General features: G+C 39.9%; 1 protein-coding gene across 1 annotated transcript in view; it reads left to right on the top strand.

Moving 5' to 3' along the window:
- Positions 1-3,522: 3,522 nt before the first annotated feature.
- The window catches only part of LOC125296798 (uncharacterized threonine-rich GPI-anchored glycoprotein PJ4664.02-like), an 86,483-nt gene continuing 70,277 nt past the window's right edge, over positions 3,523-19,728 (top strand). The window contains exon 1 of the mRNA XM_048246921.1: positions 3,523-3,535. Coding sequence (XP_048102878.1) covers positions 3,523-3,535 — 13 coding nt within the window. The remainder of the gene's footprint in view (positions 3,536-19,728) is intronic.

The raw sequence follows: 19,728 nt of genomic DNA, 5'->3' as shown, positions 1-19,728 counted from the left end.
TACGCTTTACAGTAAATGTACTGTACTTCCATTTACAGTAAATACATAAAATACTGTAAATAGAAGTATTAGTACCTTTACTGTAAAAGCGTATTCAAAGTAACTTACTGGCCAATTGTTGCCAGTAAGTTACTGTGAATTTTTTACAGTGTATCATTCAAAGGCTATGCCACCTCTGGCAGTCATAGAACCACAGTTACATTCGTAACTAGTGTTTTATTATGCATTTTTGTTATTGAATTATGCTTAATATTCAATTTGAGTTATTACACATTAGTAGTATTCACATACATTTGTAACTAGTTATGGGCAGCCGTGGCCTACTGGTTAGCACTTCACACTTGTAACTGGAGGGTTGCCGGTTCAAACCCCGACCAGTAGGCACGGCTGAAGTGCCCTTGAGCAAGGCACCTATCCCCTCACTCCTCCCCGAGTGCCGCTGTTGTTGCAGGCAGCTCACTGCGCCAAGATTAGTGTGTGCTTCACCTCACTGTGTGCGAAGTGTGTTTCAGTAATTCACGGATTGGGATAAATGCAGAGACCAAATTTCCCTCAAGGGATCAAAAGAGTATATGTGTATATATATATATATATATATATATATATATATATATATATATATATATATATATACACATATACACATATACTCTTTTGATATATATATATACTTTGATATATATATATACTTACTTATATTTATACTAGCACAAATACTTTCAAGTATTTGTATAGCATTTACCCAGACTGGAGATTAATAGATAATGGATTGTTGTCCTGAGATCTATTTACTGAAAACCCACGATTCCACACTATCATAATTTATTCCAGCAATAAAGAAACCTGATCCAAGTGGTTGGCTGTGGTGATGTGTAGAAGCAACAATGTAACCCGTCACACAAGCATTTCAGGAAATGCATTTTTTATTATTATTATTATTATTATTATTATAAAGATGGGTGGAGGAGACTGGTGATTGGTCAGGTCTCATGTATAATGAATGAATGAGTGACGTATGGATTTTGAAACATTTTTGTCTGGCATTAAGATACAAAACCAAAAGATTACACAAGATCTTACACAATTCACTCATCTTTCACCCTAGTGTATTTACTCATGAGGATTCTACTGACATCTTTAACATGCAGATAGAAAGATGCATTTGTTATGTACCAGAGTTCTTTTAACAATGACTATGTATAGGCAGTAGACAAGCCTTTTGTGTCATAACACTACAGGAGTTACTGGATGATTATAATAGGGTGAAATGTCTTGAAGGCAATTTGTTTGCAACCCTTTGTCAAATGGATCTACTTCTTCAACAATTGCCTGTGGTTTCAATCAGAATTACTCTTTTGAAATCACTCCAGCACTCTTTTGTTGTCAAGAATGTGACCTTATCGTGATGTTTGCTCACACAGCAAGCTAATGAAACCTGACATTGTGAAGATCTCATCTGATCACATTTTGTCTGTTCCCAGCAGTAGGTGGTGTCAGATAACGAATGGGTGCAGAATCTCGAGAATGGTCACACAATAGAACAATTGCCCCCCAGCACATGACTCTCATTGAACTCTGGCCTGTCTGTTGGGGTTAAGATGCTGTTTCCTCATTCTTCTGTGGGTGTTAGCTATACACAAAAGTTCTCTGTAACTGCTGGGAATTTTTTCCTTCTGTTTCTGTTTCTATTTTGTGTTAGAGAAAACAGAATATGTACCTAACCCACCTCAGGTTGGCATTTTGGAGAATTCATGTCAACCTTCATTCATTTTAAAACAGGAGCCATATTTAAGCTAGGACATATGCAGCCACTGACTGCCATTAATGTAGTTCAGCTACCGTGAAATAAGCACTGCTCATTTATTTATTATGAAATGTTAGTTAGAATCAGTCCAATCTTGTGAGGGGATGCTATGCTCAAAGTCATTAATTAGCTCTTGGTTTATATTTGAACCTGTTTTTTTATTGGTGTTAGTAAGAAAGAACACTTCAAGAGCACTGAGATTGACACAATCAGTTTGTTTAATCTTTTTTTAGTCTTTCAAATAACCACAACTAAATATAGTAAGCTTTAATTAGATAAGCTTGGCTTCTGTTTGACAGCATGTATAACCAGGAAAACCAGTTTTTCTGATCTTTGTATTGTGGTATTTATTCATGTACTTTTACCACAAACAAGATTAGTAATCATGCCTCGGGCCTGAGCCAGTGCATTTTTAACATACTGTAGTCATTTGTTTGTTCACAGGGACAATTATAGTTTGATTATAAATAGGCCGCCTTTGTCCTATTTACGTACTGCTGGAACGTATTCCTGAAAAGAGTTTCTGACTATATTTACATATTATATACTACTTGCCATACCAAAATTGAGCAATCCTACTTCCCCTTGTAATGAGAAGAAAACATGAGTGTGCAGAAACTTCTTCAGGTTCTGTGAAGGGTTCTACGTCTACGTCATGGATTGTTGATAATGCTCCTTGCTCCTGTACCACACCCAACTAAAGGCTTGTTCCTTTATGTGCACTCTGTTGTACAGCGTTTTAGCATTTACCATTCAGAGCAGTAAAAGACATTGTTTAGAGCTGTAGGGAGATGAATGCTTTACCATCTCACAATTAGTCTAGCCAACACAAATCTAGCCTAGCCAACACAAAAAAAACACACAAAAAAACACGTGTAGGTTACTCACACACACACACGATACACCCGCTTGTCTTACCCCAACCTCAAGTTTCTTGAGAACTTTAATCATCAGTTTTGTTGACACTTTAGTCCCCTTCTCTGTGTTGTTCCTCATGAAGAGGTGGCCAGATCTACTTCACTCATTGGGCCCTAATTTAAATGAAAGCACAAAGTTGAAAGTCACTCAATGAGCAAAGTGTCTTGTGCATAAACTATAAAGCTATTATGTACCGTGTGGGAAAAGTCATGTTGCATCACCAGTACCTGGTCTACTACCAATACCCCTGCCCACCTCCGCAGACTCCTTCATACCACAAAGACACAACAACATGAACACTATTGGAACAACTGCTGAAAGCAAAGCACCTGTAACAAACTCCCCTGGACCTCAAATGGAGACTCTGGACCAATATTCAACCCCAAACCCTTGATTTCCCATCACCATCCACACCCAATCACCTCCCCAACCAATCAAACTCCCCAGGCCACCCAAATCCCCCTAATCTCCCATCACTCAATCAAACTCCCCTGAATCCCCTGAATACATCCCTCTGCAGGATCCCCAGCTTTTACTAGCCCAAGACCGTCAACAGACAGACAGTGTTTTACTAGCCCAAGACCTTTAGCATCAGAAGCACAGGGCAACCCCCGCCCTCCTCCACCCCGCCATTCAGAAGGATCTCTTAAGCAGCAACAACCTCTTAGTTTATATTCTCAGCTGGCACATAGCACGGAATGTGCAGTAGAAATTCTAAATCACATACTTTGATTGCACTACGGTTGTATGATACTTTCAGTCCCTGCAATAGAAATGGTTCTGACAGTAGTTTTGAGAACATGCCGGGACTCAGTAAGTCTATGACATTCTCTATTCCGGTTTTGATAAGAAATAGAATAAATCAAGTGCATCAAGCTTACAGGGTAAACCAGTCAAATTTTCTACCCATACCACAACAACCTCAGAATTCCCCCGTGGATTGTCTAACTCCAACATTTACAGTAAAACTAGCAGTTCTAAATAACAGATCTCTTTCAAACAGTCATTCTTAATTATTGATCTGATTTGAACACACAACCTTGATTTTCACTTTTAACTGAGACATGGTTAGATCAAACAAACAGTGCTACTACCCTCATTAAATCAGCTCCCCCAAATTTAAATTTTTTGAGTGCTACCAGAGCAAACAAAAGAGTCGGGGGATACAGAACCGATCTATGCTGGTAAAAAAGAGAATCATAGACGTTGCTCCATTAAAATAAGGACTTTGAATTGGATACAGAACTGAACCGGGAGCCAGTGGACTTGTTGGAGGACAGGAGTGATGTGGTGAATGGAGGGGGTTCGAGTTATGATGCGGGCAGCTGAATTCTGGACCAGTTGAAGTTTATGGAGGGATATGTGAGGGAGGCCGAAGAGGAGAGAGTTAGCAGTAATCCAGACGGGAAGTGACGAGACTGTGGGCAAGGATGGTGGCAGTGTGGGGGGTAAAGGAGGGGCGGAGGCGATTTATGTTTCGTAGGTGGAAGTAAGCAGTTTTTTCTTGAGGACTTCAATCATTGGAACACATGGAACCCTGTAATATTGCTTAACAAGTTGCCTCATGTATTACCTAAATCACCTAAAACAACATGGTGAAAAACCCAGTTATGCCCCTTGGCGTCAATATAGCACCATTTAGCGTGTACACAGTACCCAGTTAGTTAAAAACCACCTAAAGGGGCCATGATCCTACCTGATCAACAGGATTACACAGTGCAATATCAATTATTCTGGGCATGCATTGACAATGTCAGAGACTTCATTCTTATTTTAAGGTGAAAGAACTGCATTGGGTTGCTTTAAGCCCACATTTTGTGGCTCTCAGTAGGTTTGGTGGTTTGTTTGTACCACTTGACAAGATCGGTTGTGACTTTTTGAGTACATCTCTGATACAGTAGGCTATGAGATGTAACAGGCAAGTCACCATAGTTGAACTGTTGACTGTTTGCAGATTTACTGTATGTCATGTCTTGTCGGCAGAGAAAAACTGTTGCTCTCAAACACTGTCCACGTTATCAACAGAATCAGTGTAGTAGTTTTTATCGTAAGTTTATCGCAACATGTAAGCCCACTCCAATAAAGGCTTTTTAGTTGTACAAAGCAGTACCTTAGCGGTTTTTGGTAAGACTTGCACTTTTTTTTTTGGCTCATAAGATTAACAAGTCTAACCAACTTTTCTGATATGCGTGTAGTGATAAAGAAATTGATTAAATAGACAGATATGGAAGGTTTGCAATGTGAAGTCATGCTCCCTAGCCTTTAAAGAGTATTTTTAGTATTTGCGCAAAATACAAAAATAGAATATTTTATTTTGATACATGGCGTGGCTACTGTTTTTTTTTTTTTTTTTCATTTTTGCTCTTCCCTGTTTGTTGGTTGTTGGGTAATAATCCGCAGAGCTGAGCTGTGACACAGATAAATGGAAAGGTGTGACGAGTTTCCTTTACAAAAAAGAATAATAACTCACAAAAGCTTTGTCTTGGTCCTCCCCCAAACATGTCAAACACACATTTTTCAGTATAGCCTAAAGCTTCCGCTGTTATTCCTGGTATTAGATAAAAACTGTTTTGTTTCCTTTGAAACGCTGTGGCCTAAACCCCTTTTTTATACAGTCATGATGTAACAATTGACCAAAATGATATGGAAAAAAGTTTGTGCGTCATGCCTAAAACGCTCCTGAGCTGTTCTGAAATCAGAGTAACCTATGGCCTCTCGAGGCTTATTGCTTAATATATAATATACAATTTCAGACCCAGGGGGATCCATATCACAGTAAAAAAAAAAACAGTAGAAAAACACACAGGGTAAAAATACCATGGTAATGTCTTGAAAAGTTAAGGCCTTGAAGCTGATGATTGTATTATACCTAGCCGTATACAGGTTGACATGCTAAAAATTATAAATGAGTAAATATTGTATACCTCATCAGCATACTGTAAGTCTGTGAAGCATCCCTCAGACTGTCAAAGTATAGATTTCAATGCATTTTATGGACAATTTCAATTATTTCATGACATTATACAAAATTATTCACAATATCACATTCAGAGAGAGTTCTAGGCTTTTGATTAATAGTTAATAATTTAGAGAGAAAGAATTACATTGAATGTGTGATTTATACTGCACCATACAAATGCTATACAAATTATTATTACAATATAGTATACAGGGCCAGATGTACTAACGATTTTGCGCCCACTTCAGGCGTATTTGTTTCGCAATGTGCGTGTAAAATCATTGCGAGGTATGTACAAACAGGCTGGAATGATGTAAAAGCGCAAACTGCCTGTCGCGGGAGCTGAAAGTGGCAGATTGCGTTTGTCATGTCATGCATATGCATTCATGGGAGGATCCAAGGGAAAGTGGGAGTTTAGCGTAAAAAGATGGGAGGGGAAGAGTAAAGAGCGCCTAAGTATGTATTCCGCGGTATGTACAAAGACTGCTCCTGAAAGCGCACGTCTATTCTGCGCCTAAATACTTCCGCCTTGTAAAAGCAGGTGTTAATCCAAATTGCAGTTCAATGCGTCAATAAGAGAACCTTTCAAAGACAACAGAATTTAGAGCACCAGTTTTTGTGGTGAAAGTATTTGTACTACTAAAAGCAACCTCAACTTTCGTTGACCTTTCCAATGTCTTACTTTCACTTTCACGTCATTCTTTCCTACTTGCTATTTGACCAATCTTCTATACGTGCACAAGTAGTTTGAGTAGAACTACTGATCTTCATTATCTCCCTGCTTGTTTACATCTTATCATGTATGGTATTATTTCATGATAGCTATACGTTTGATTCTTTTTAAAGCCCCCCTGTGTAAGAAATTCTCCCATCTAGTGGTTAGGAGTTATATAGCAACCAACCTCTCAAGCGCTGCCTCGTTTAGAACTACGGGAGCCGTCACACATCAAAACTGACACTAGTTCTGGAGTCCTAGCACGTTGAAGCATAAACTTCTTTCTGAAAGCGTAACTCTCGCCAAAATGCACCCTAGGGTGTTTTGTGAATGTACACGAGTCAAACTTTCGTTTAAAAGCATAATTATGTCTGAAGCGCCACTTTCAAGCTTGTCCGTGTTGTGGAGTTTTGAATGGGAACTATTTTTTGATACATGATCGCGTCAAAATCGCTATTTTTAAAACACTAAGAAGCCTCGACACAGCATGAAACCCGATCGGTATCATCAGTGTCTCTACACATGAACTTCGAGCATTGAGAACATTGTTCGTGTACACAGTGTTCACTAAAAGAAAGGTTTTGAACAACTCACTTGGGTTTTGTGCTCGCTGCCATCAGTCAAGGAGCGAGTTGTCCAAAACCTTTTTTTTAGTAAACTATGTGTACACTAACAATGTTCTCAATGCTCAAGTTCATGTGTAGAGACACTGATGATACTTCGATTAAAGTTTCACGTTGTGTTGAGCCTTCTTAGTGTTTTAAAATAGCGATTTTGACACATCAAAATAGTAGGCTATAGGACTCCCATTCACGAAAGTTTGACTCGGGTACATTGACAAAAACACCCTAGGATGCATTTTGGCGAGAGTTACGCTTGAATAAGCAATAACAACATATTCATAACATTTTGTGTACTATTTTATTGCCATTGCTTGTGTGCAATGCCAATGCAACTCTTTCGGACCGAGCTAGCTAGCTATCGTTAGCACAGTAAACGGAAAGTGAATGGGAACGGCTAGGTAGTAGGCTACTGCAGCTAAGGACTTTGGTTAAACTATATTGTTGCAAACTAAACTGAAATAACACGTTCAGCAACTTTGTGGTCTATTAGTCCTAGCATAACTATATTAGGTTAGGTTGTCAACTGTCTCTGGCTCTAGAAACTAGAGATCAAGTCAAGTCAAGTCAAGTTTATTTATATAGCACATTTCATACACAGAGGTCATTCAATGTGCTTTACATAAACAAAACCAAACGATAATAACAAATAAAAGCATAGAAGGGCAATATAGTCAAAGAATAGTTGAAAGGTAAAGATCATAATAAAAAGAAAACATAAAACACAAGGTAAAATCATTTAAAAATAAAGAATAATTAGTAAGCAAAAACAAAGGCAAAAGTAGTAAAAAAAGTAATAAAAAAGACAAAGTAGAATAATTATCGAGGCAGATTCAGAATTTGTAACTTCGCACAGTTAGCAGAAAGCGCCTGAGAACAGTTTGGTCTTAAGTCTAGATTTAAAACTGGCTACAGTTGGGGCCTTTTAATGTCATCCGAAAAGTTGGTTCCACAGCTGAGCCGCATAGCAGCTAAAAAGCTGCTTCACCATATTTAGTTCTAACTGTAGGTTTTACTAGCAGGTTTTTCACCTGGGACCTGAGAGGACGAGAAGGTGTGTACTGCTGAAGCATGTCTGACAAGTATTTAGGTCCTGCTCCATTTACTGATTTATAAACAAGCAATAGTGCTTTAAAGTCAATTCTGTGACTTACTGGAAGCCAGTGCAAGGACTTAAGAATTGGAGTAATGTGGTCAGTTCTTTTTAGTTTTGTTAGAGTCCTAGCTGCTGCATTCTGTATCACCTGAAGCTGTTTAATAGTCTTTTAGGAAGGCCTGTGAACAGTCCATTGCAGTAATCAACCCTGCTGGAGATAAATGCATGAATGAGTTTTTCTAAGTCATGTTTTGACATCAGCCCTCTGAGTTTGACAATATTTTTGAGGTGGTAAAAAGCTGATTTAGTTATCGCTTTCATGTGGCTGTTGAAATTTAGATCACTGTCAATTAATACACCAAGATTTTTAACAGTATCCTTTGCCTTCAACCCTTTTGTGTCAAGGAGAGTGGCAACCCTAAGTCTTTCCTCATTTTTACCAAATATAATTACTTCAGTTTTTTCTTTGTTCAGCTGAAGAAAATTTTGAGACATCCAGGTGTTGATTTGTTCTATACACTGACACATAGATTCAAGAGGACCATAGTTGTTTGGTGATAGAGCTAAGTAAATTTTGAGTTGGTGACAGATCATGAACAAAGTTATTTCTCTTTATTTATTTCGTTGGAAAATACAATCAAAGTCAGCTTTATTGTCAATTTCTTCACATGTTCCAGACATACAAAGAGATCGAAATTACGTTTCTCACTATCCCACGGTGAAGACAAGACATATTTTACCAATTTAAGTCCACAGACAAACATAACATTCAAGTAAACAAAAAAGTAAGTAAATAAGAGGGCACATATAATAATGAAAAAAATAAGAGCAGCAAAATTTGGTTGAAATTGTGCATAGACAGTCAATAAAATACTAGTGCAAAGTCAGGCCAATAAAAGGCTTGGGTAGTTCTGTTTGACCTAAGTAAGAAAGAAAGTGACATAGTGGTGCAAGTTATGTAAGAGCAGCAGAAGTGTTGTGTTTTCAGGACAACAACAACAAGTTGTAAAGTGTACAAGTGTGCAAGTGGAGTAGTGCACGCGGCCATTGTGGGTCTAATGTCCAGGATGTTATGTAGCTGAGGGTGGAGGGGGGAGAGGAGGGAGAGAGTTCAGCATCCTTACAGCTTGGTGTATGAAGCTGTTGGTGAGTCTGGTAGTGCGGGAGCGCAGGCTTCTGTACCTCTTCCCAGAGGGCAGTAGATCGAACAGATTGTGAGCGGGGTGACTTGCATCACTCACAATTTTGGTCGCCTTGCGGGTGAGGTGGGTGGTGTAAATGTCCTTCAGGGAGGGGAGTGAAGCACCAATAATCCTTCCAGCTGTGTTCACTATGCGCTGCAGGGCTTTCCTGTTGTATTCAGTGCAGCTTCCGCCCCACACAGCGATACAGCTGGAGAGGATGCTCTCAATGGTGCCTCGGTAGAATGTGGTCATGATGGCTGGTGGAGCACTTGCTCGCCTGAGTTTCCCGCAGAGGAAGTACAGGGGCGCCTGAGCTCTTCGCCAGTGATGCAGTGTTGGTGGTCCAGGAGAGGTCTTCGCTGATGTGCACCCCCAGGAATTTGGTGCTGTTCGCTCTCCACCACAGCACCGCCGATGGTCAGTGGCAGGTGTTGGGTGTGACCTCTCCGGAAGTCAACAACAATCTCTTTGGTCTTGCTGACGCTCAGTAGGAGGTTGTTGTCCCTGCACCACGTGGTCAGATGGTCGACCTCCAACCTGTATTGAGTCTCGCCGCCCTTGGTGATGAGACCCACCAGAGTTGTGTCGCCAGCAAATTTCACTATGTGATTGTTGCTGTAGGTTGCAGTGCAGTCAAGGCCAGCAGGGTGAAGAGCAGCGGACTGAGCACGCAGCCTTGGGGCCCCTGTGCTCAGTGTGATGCTGCTTGAGATATTGTTGCCAACACGCATCACTACTTGAGGCCTCTGACAGAGGAAGTCCAGTAGCCAGTTGCAGAGGTAGGTACTGAGTCCCAGTTTGTCAAGTTTGCAGATGAGTTGTTGTGGTATTATGGTGTTGAATGCAGAACTGAAGTCTATAAACAGCAATCTCACATATGAGTCTTTTTCCAGGTGGGTGAGGGCTGGGTGGAGGGCAGAGCAGATTGCATCCTCTGTAGACCGCTTTGGCTCGGTATGCAAACTGGAAGGGGTCCAGGGGGGGGGTGGATTTGATATGTGACATGACAAGCCGCTCAAAGCACTTCATGATGATGGGTGCCAGTGCCACAGGGCAGTAGTCAAGCAGGATGGAGCAGTTTTCTTCGGCACAGGTATGATGGTGGCAGCTTTGAAACATGATGGGACGATGGCTTGCTTCAGGGAAGTGTTAAAGATGTCTGTGAAGATATCCTTAAGCTCCCTGGCGCAGTCCTTCAGCATCACGACCTGGGATGTTGTCTGGACCTGTTGCCTTACGGGTGTTGATAGCAGCAAGTGTCCTCTTCACGCTGTCGGCAGAGAGGCACAGGGGCTGCTCATGTAGAGGGGATGGGTCTTCTGTGGGCAGGTGCTGTTTTGTGCTTCAAAGCGAGCAAAGAAGCGGTTCAGGTTGTTGAGCAGAGGGATGTTGCTCTCACAGCTCTGTGGCTTGGCTTGTAGTCCGTGAGGGCCTGAATGCCCTGCCATAGGCTTTGTGCGTTCCTGCTGTCTTTGAAGTGGGTGGTTATCTTGTGAGTGTATTCCTTTTTTGCTTCCTTGATGCCACGGGACAGGTTTGCTCTCGCTGTTCTCATGCCAGCTTCATCCCCAGCTCTGTAGGCTTTGTCTCTGGCCCTCAGCAGCCTGAGGACATCCCCTGTCAGCCATGGCTTCCAGTTAGCCCGAGTGATTATGTCTTTTGTGTGGGTCACATCATCGATGCACTTGGTGATGTAAGAAGTTACAGTGTCTGTATACTCCTCTATGTCTGTCCGGTTGTTGTAAGTGGCTGCCTGCTTAAACATTTCCCAGTCTGTTGTGTCAAAGCAGTCTTGAAGAGCATCGGAGGCTCCCTCAGGCCACACTTTTACCTGCTTACGAACCGGTTTGTTCGCTTTTACCCTTTGTCTGTATGCGGGCAATGTGGGGGAGGGGGGGGGGGGAAATCCATATTTCCAGATATTTTGGTAAAAGTAACTTAAAAGTAATACAATAGTAGTGTAATGCCTTACAATTCAGAGACAGTAATATTATAATGTAATGAATTACTTTGAATAAGTAATACATAATATATTACGATTTTGAAGTAACTTGCCCAACACTGATTAAACCACATGTCACTGCTTGACTAAATTAAAAATATAGGCTACTGAACATGCATGGAGATCGTCATAGTTGACAGAAATTACGATACTGATTATATAATAACCTATAGGTCCAAATCTAAATGTTTGGGTTCAGTTTATGAAGTGTTGCTACAGCATGATATTGTGTGTTTGTTATTTATGGGGGGGAATCAGGGGGGGATTTTGGTATCGGTGGGCTTGTGTGTGTGTGTGTGTGTGTGTGTGTGTGTGTGTGTGGGGGGGGGGTCGTCCAGGAGAAAATTGCCAGGGCCGAATTTTGTTCCCAGTCCGACCCTGCTCAAGCATGAATGAGTTTGTAAGTTAGGCTACGATGTACATAGACGGAATATGATTATTCTAAAGTTTCACTTGTAAGTAGCCTTCAGTTTAACATATTTATCTAACACTGTATATCTTTCTTCTATTTCTGTTAGGTGCCGCTTCACTCAACTGGATGGTCAGGCTGACTGCAACCGTAGGCCTACTGAATAGATGGCAGGGAAGCACAGCACACGGGAATTTATAAATGAAGAAGAGTGAATAAATGCACTTGCTTTTCAAACTGATAACAAGTTGTCAATGGTTATTTATGCAAGCTTGTGTAGCCTAAACCAGACATACCTAGGCCTAGCCAAATGTATCCTGGCTGTAGATAAAGCAGGGTATGAATTTCCCAATATTTTGCCAGATTTATAGTGGTTTACTGCGGTTTAATATGAATTGAAATACCATTGAAATCGCATTGATCTTTAGTTTGGTTGTAATTTCAACATTGTTTCAATATTTATTTTAATTGAAATACAATTGAAATTCCGCTGGTCTATAGTTAATAAATCAACATTGTTTCAATATTAACTGAGGGTGCAAACTGATGTTAAATCAACATCGAAATCCGACATTGATTCAATGATTTATGGTTGACAATGTAATGTTGATTCTACATAGTTTCAATGCCCGTCTGCTATCTGGGAATAGGTATGCTTCGAATTGGTGGTGGTCATAATTAAACATGAATGAGGCCACATTTATGAATGGTAAATGTTGATTTAGTTAACAAACAACTGAAAACGTTACACAGGGGGGCTTTAATGTCATCAACTTCATTCAACTGCGTTTGTATGTAGGCGCTGCCATTCAGTTGTAGACGTCCGTAAATTGTGATTATGGGCGGAGAAAGGCAGAGAAAGGCGCAGTTTACACTAAGGATTAAACGATTGATAAATAAGACGGAAACTTGGGTCTGACAGCGTTCGCAATCTGCGGTGTGTCAATGACGCTGATAACGCTACGTTTGCAAATGTACGTACATCTGGCCCTCATTATCCTGATCTTCGGCCTTTGGTGTCTATCTTTAAGTCTTATGTTCGAATGTTAATGTTAATGGGTCATTCCACGTCAATTCAACCAGGGCCCACGCACTTAGGTCTCAAAAAATTCTGAAAAAATTACCAGGTGTACCTATGTTACCCAGGAGACACACTGTAAAATTACTCTTATGTAAGATCAATACTTTCCATGATACAGCCAGTTTTACAGGGGGAGGGGTGTCGATTTTGTCCAGCCTCTTTTTTTTGTCAAAGTTCACAAGCCCACAGCGCAAGAACTAAACCATGTAGGAGGCTCAAATTTTGCATGGTGGTACATAAATAGGAATAGTATGTAGCAAAATCATCACGTTTGGTCTGGATAATCCTGCATGGTCATAGCTGTCCCTCAAAGTTGATACAAATTTTATTGGAGTTTTTGGCTGGGCTCTGTTTAAGCCTTCAGAAGACATATTTGTACTCAACATAGGCTCTTGATTTATTTTCCTTACTGAGATAAGTAGAAACACTCTCACAAAAAACAATGAACAGAAAATAAATTCCTTCAGGGTCTGAACAGCAGACCTAGAAGTCTAAAAAATCATTTTGGTTCTCATTTTCAGAGCACCCAAACACCTTGTGGGAATATACAAAGATTTTTTAAATATTTTTTTCTTTATTCTCAATGATCTTTTCTTTTTAAAAACACCAATTTGAGTTGTCTTATGCAAATCTTTCTTTTTCACTTTCCACCCTGAACATGGGCAAAATGCACCATTGACATCAATATGTTGAACAAAAAAACGAGGCTGGACAAAATCGACACCCCCTCCCCCTGTAAAACTGGCTGTATCATGGAAAGTATTGATCTTACATAAGAGTAATTTTACAGTGTGTCTCCTGGGTAACATAGGTACACCTGGTAATTTTTTCAGATTTTTTTCAGACCTAAGTGCGTGGGCCCTGGTTGAACTGACGTGGTATGACCCTAATCATAAAGCATGTTGTATTCTGTAGTACTCTGGTACCAAACACATACATCTATATTGTTCTATACACTAACTGTCAAAACACCCAGCCTAAGTAGAAGTAAGTTCCTTGAATAATTTTACTCCTTCTCTGCTTGAAACAAGCCACCACAAAAACATTCCACTGCATTTTTTGTTGACCGACAAGAGTGACAGAATCTGTCAAGGAAGATAAATAGCACAAGAACCAGGGAGTCGTCCTGATCCTACATGATATGGCATGTTAGCTGCATATTTTTGTCACATGGCACTAAAGATGACTCTCAGTCTATTCTGTAATAAGCAACATGTTATTACATTGTATGAATGTGAATTCATTACTTATTTGTGGCCTTTATTGTTTTCCGATGATGACATATGCAATGTTTTAGACCAGTGGTTTTCAAAGTGAGGTCTGGGGACAATATGCCTGGTGATGTCATACTGTGAATGCATTTTTGCAGGGTGCTCAATCCTGGACATGGAATTGGGCAGATAGTGGTAATGACAGGTGTTTTGTACAGGTTCATTCAGTCACACATAGCAGACACTTTTTATTGCCTCCATTTACAATTTGTGCAATGTAGAATTTTTCTGCTTCCTGTCCTCCAACTTAATTTTGCACAATTACATGACAAAGAAGCTATTCGGCCTCCATCGGGTGGGGAAGGATGATCTAATCTGGGTTATTAATCACGAGAGAAGAGAACATACAGCTATTGTATGATGTTAAATTTGGGTATCAAAAGCCACCCTTGGAACAAATCTGAGATTTTAAATAATGTTTTAGACTGTTTTAGTTTTAGACTATGTCATGTTAATATAGTTAGGCGGGGATCACATTGGCCAGCGGCAAGCGTAACGCAACGCTCAGACCATAATAAGTTCCATCTCGTTCCTGTGGTAACACAAACGGTTTGCCTTAACTGACAATTGAATATACTCGTGTTGCGGTTCAACCCTCAGCTTCTTCAACACTAGCATTACGTCAGCATTGCCACCATTCCGCTGCCGAACCATAGAGAACAATAGAAAACCTGACGCTTGCCACTGGTCAATGTGATCCCCGCCTTAATCTCTCTTCACTGGCCTACAGTATAACAAAGGCAAACATGTTCCAAATGTCTATTTGATTTATATGATATAAACCAGTGGTGCCAATCCTGTGATTCCCACCTGACTACCTCAGCCTGTAAATTAGAAAGAGCAATCCACTGTCACATCAACCAAGCAATTCTAAAAGAGACAAACCTTTCAGTGATAAAGCTGGAAAAAGCAGTCATCATTTTCAGCATGTAGGCCTTAGCATATGCCACAACAACCTCTATAGAAATATTGATGATAGATTGGTGATTGCTACGTTTATTCAAGTGATACAACCCTTAACAACAGATTAACATCCAGCTTGACTCATCTTCACTGACCCCAACTGGACTATTGTAATTCACTGTTATCTGGCCTACCTGCTTGTGTAGTAAGATTGTTACAACTGATTCAGAATGCTGCGGCAGGCCTAGTCTTCAATCAGCGAAAGATGACACATGTAACTCCTCTCCTACTGGCTCCCTATAGTGGCCAGAAATCTCTCACTTTGGCCCATAGGACACTGACTGGATCTGCTCCCTGCTATCTTAATTCAATGATCAAGATATATATCCCCAACCGCCCACTGCGGTCTTCTGATGAGCGTCTGTTGTGTCAACCAGCCATAATCGCTAGGTCAAATTCAAGACTCTCTTCCTCAGTGGTTCCTTGCTGGTGGAATGAGTTGCCCAGTGCTCTCCGTTCCTGTGATAGTTTTGGGTCTTTCAAGAAGTGTCAAAAGAGTATACTCTTTTGATCCTGTGAGGGAAATTTGGTCTCTGCATTTATCCCAATCCGTGAATTAGTGAAACACACTCAGCACACAGTGTACACACAGTGAGGTGAAGCACACACTAATCCCGGCGCAGTTAGCTGCTAGTTAACAGCGGGGCTCGGGGAGCAGTGAGGGGTTAGGTGCCTTGCTCAAGGGCACTTCAGCCGCTTCCTACTGGTCGGGGTTCGAACCGGCAACCCTCCGGTTACAAGTCCAAAGCGCTAACCAGTAGGCCCCAACTGTTCAACATGCACTTAGTTTATTAAGCGTGTATTATGTGTTATGGTTTGTATTTTATAGTATTTATTAGGCTATTGATTGAATTGACATTGTTGTTTATTATTGATATTCTCCTTAATGTACTCTTACCAAGTTTTTGAATTGTTTACTGTTAAATTTAACTTTGTATTGTTGTTATCTGTATGTCGTTTTGGACAAAAGTGTCTGCTAAATACCATAAACAACCAGTACTGTTCATGGCAGGAACCTTGAACCAAGGATCACTTAATTTCTTCCAGGAGATTTATTGCAAACTGATTTATTTGCTAATGCTCTTAGTAGTTCAGGCAAAATCATGATTGAACTGGGAGGATGGCAGGTGTCGCGCAACAAATTGTATCATGGTACACTTAACTTTAGCAAAGTTCAAAAGTAATATGAAACCTGAACATTTTAAAACACCAAGTGTAAATGAAGAGCTCTTTTCCAAAACGCTATATCCTCCATTTTAATGCATTTTCATAAATATTTTTTTTACATTTTCTTTTCCAAGTAATTTCAGTGGAACAGTTGATTTATCTTTACTCAATCAAAACAACACAACTGCACTTTTATCAATATTACCTGAAATACACAATTAAGTGACATGACTTTTAATTCATGTTTTCAAAAATGGATTTATAGTGGTTTGGAAGAAAGCAAATGTTCCTAAAACAGGTTTTACTTGTATTTTAACATGCATTTTTAAAATTCCTCAGATTCTGATTAATATGTATCACTGCACCCTCCTCCGGGCCTATTGTTAGCAGAACAAGTCACTCAAGTTAAATAAACCCAAGTTGGTTCTCTCCACACAAAGCTTGAAAACCAGTGATCAGTGCATCATTTCGTTTACGGAGACAACAGGTGGATTTTGCAGTCACAGTCTTTAAACCAGCACTCTCTACTCAGTAAAACGCATCATCTTTATCACACAAACATCTAGATAAGGACATTTGACAGGTAAGATGGAATAACATCCACATTTCCATCATTGGGATATAATACATTGTGATGTGTTTGCATTACACAAAGGGTCTGAGTGGTGCTAAAATGATACTGCATCTGAGGCAAATGGTACTGGGCAAATGGTACTGGGCAAATGGTACTGGGCAAAAGAGCCACCGGATGGATGTGAGCTAATGGTAACCAATGGCATCTTTGAAATGACTGACTAGTTTCACAACTTTAGAGAAAATAACTGATTGGTAATGCAATGAATGTAGCTGAGTGGTCTAGGGTGTTAGGCTGGCAATCGTAAGATAGCTGGTTCGAGACACATATGATGACTTGATGCTGCACATCGTGCCCTTGGACAAGGCACGTCATCTGCATTGCCTCAGTTTACCCAGCTGGGTATCGGGTACCGACTTTTGCTGGGGGTTACCTGTGATGGACTGGCGTCCCTTCCAGGGGGAATCTACGACTCTTATCCACTTAGCACCATGGACATAAGCGCCAGTCTGATTGGCCTCCATGGCTACAAATGGATTAACTTAATGCAATGAAAATATAATCGACTTTTGCAGATATGATATAGAATGAGTTTAATTGATTTGGCAGTTAGGTGGCAGGGCTCCTAACATTTTTAGGAGTACAAGCAGAAAATTTAAGGGTGCACACATTAAATTGACATGCTATGCAATTATACACATTTCCCCCCATCGTCATCCACAAATAGACCCTAGGCCGTTGTTAGACCAGAACTTTATTTATAGTAAGTAATATTGTCAGGTCTTTAGTTTTTGTAAAGTCCCTAGCTGCTGCATTTTGTTTCATCTAAAGCTATTTTAGAAAATGCATAAATGAGTTTTTTCTAAATCATGTTTTGACAAAAGAACTCAATCTGATCAATTCTGATGTTTTTGAAGTGGTAAAAAGCTGATGTACTGTAGTTTAGCTTTCATGTGGCTGTTGACGTTTAGATCACTGTCACTTACTGTAAGGCACCAAGATTTTTCAGTATTCTTTGCTGTAAGACCTTTTGTGTGAAGCAGAGGGGCAAAACAGAATTAGTTCAGTTTCATCTATGTTCAGGTGAAGAAAAATCTGAAATGGCTAATTGGCTAATCTTTATTGAGGTGTATGTCATTTGAAACCTTGATAAGAGCTGTTTCAGTGCTTGGGATTGGCCCAAAAACTGGACTGAAAGTAATCAAAATAGCCAGTTTTGTCAAAAAGACCATTTTTTGCCAATATGGTAGATTGGATATGGGCCTGTACTTGTTTAACATGGAAGCATACAAATTATTCTTATTGAGTAGGGGCTTTATGGCCGCTGGGACCTGAAAAAAGCAAGGATACATTCAATGTGAAGCATGTCTACTGTGTGGAAGATTTGATATTCAGTACTATTTTTTCTAACTAGAGAGTAGTAGAGTTTTGTAATCTACCAAGCTAAACTCTGACATTAAGTTTAGTTTCCCTCCCTTTGTAGCTGGCGGTTACAAATGTTGGGTTAGTAATTAAGAAGATATGTTCAGTATTATTTGATCAATTTTACCTTTGAAAAAATGCAAAAGGTTGCATTTATTAGTTGAGAGAAGTTCAGGTACTAATTATGAGGGAGGATTTGAAGGGTTCAGATGCAAAAGCCTCTAAATGCCACCTATGTCAAAAATGAGATAAAGATGGTGAGGGGATGCTCTCCACACATAGTATACGCTAATCAAATAATTTAACTTCTAAACCCACTAAATACCACTCTCTTCCTGGTCTGAAATATCGATTTATAGGCAAAAACCTATAGGAGCCTGAATTTAAATGCTCATTTAAAAGAAAAGTGGTCAGACGGATTTAGAGGGTTTTGCATATGAACTCTTCATTTGTTAATTTCTTGATAGTTGAAAAGAGCACACACATTTTATTTATACTTCTACTGATGATGTTAGAGAAGAAAGACTGTCTTGCTCTGCATATTCCAGAATTCTATGTGTCGAGCATCTCATAGAGGATCTGAAGTTTGTATTTGCGGCATTTTCTTTCTTTCTTTCAGTCTTCCTACACTCTCTTTTTAGGATTTGAACTGCTGAATTTTGTTTCATTGGTGCTTATGTTTGTCAGTAACTCTCTTGACCTTTAATGGAGTAATGTCATCCATAATATTCGTAATTTTTCAATTACAATTATAGTTAATCTTATTGAGCATGATTGTTGATTGGAGGTTTGTGAAAGTGCTTGCTGTGTTAACATAATACACGCTTAATAAACTAAGTGCATGTTGAACACTTGTGTAATAATTTATGATTCTCCTTCTTATCATCATAGATGTTTGATTAATCTGACCATACTTACCTAGAGCCTATTTGTGGATGTTAACAAGTTCAAACTTTAGTTTGGGAGCAGAAATATGTTAATCGGAGTAGTTTTGAGCTAGCCCGTCTTTGCATTAACAACAGTCTTAAAGCCTGTATCGCAAATGGCATGAATTACCATAAAACAAATCACTATTAAACACATCGGTGGTGGTGTGGAGAGGGTCCCTACAGGCAAATCAAAGTATTTTAAGGTTTGTAAGTGTAAAGAACGGTTATAATGACTGTTCATGAAGTTAGTGCATTACCTTAACTCGTCTTCCAGTTGCCGCCATCTTGAGGAAAAGTACATACATGTCAGTAGGCTCATTCAGCACTGCATACTGCATGAAAAGAAAAGTTTTCAACTAGAGCTGGTAAACTTGGTTTCTTTTAAGGATTCGGGTTATTCTGAGTCGCTCACTAAATTGATCCGAGTTGTGTCACTTGTTGTGTCACTCACAGGGAGGCTACACCGGGTGTGTAACTAAAGTGTTCGTTAGTGTTGTGTCTGCTTCAATAATTAGCTTCCACTATGATCAGTGGAACTGGCTATACCAGACGTGATAGCGGCATGTACGTTTGAACAGAGCGATTTAGTTACGTGCCCCGTGTAGCCCCCCTGA

This window comes from Alosa alosa, chromosome 1 (genome assembly GCF_017589495.1).
Source record: "Alosa alosa isolate M-15738 ecotype Scorff River chromosome 1, AALO_Geno_1.1, whole genome shotgun sequence".
NCBI lineage: Eukaryota > Metazoa > Chordata > Actinopteri > Clupeiformes > Clupeidae > Alosa > Alosa alosa.
The sequence above is the reverse complement of the archived record's forward strand: the minus strand, read 5'-3'. Positions and strand labels throughout refer to the sequence as shown.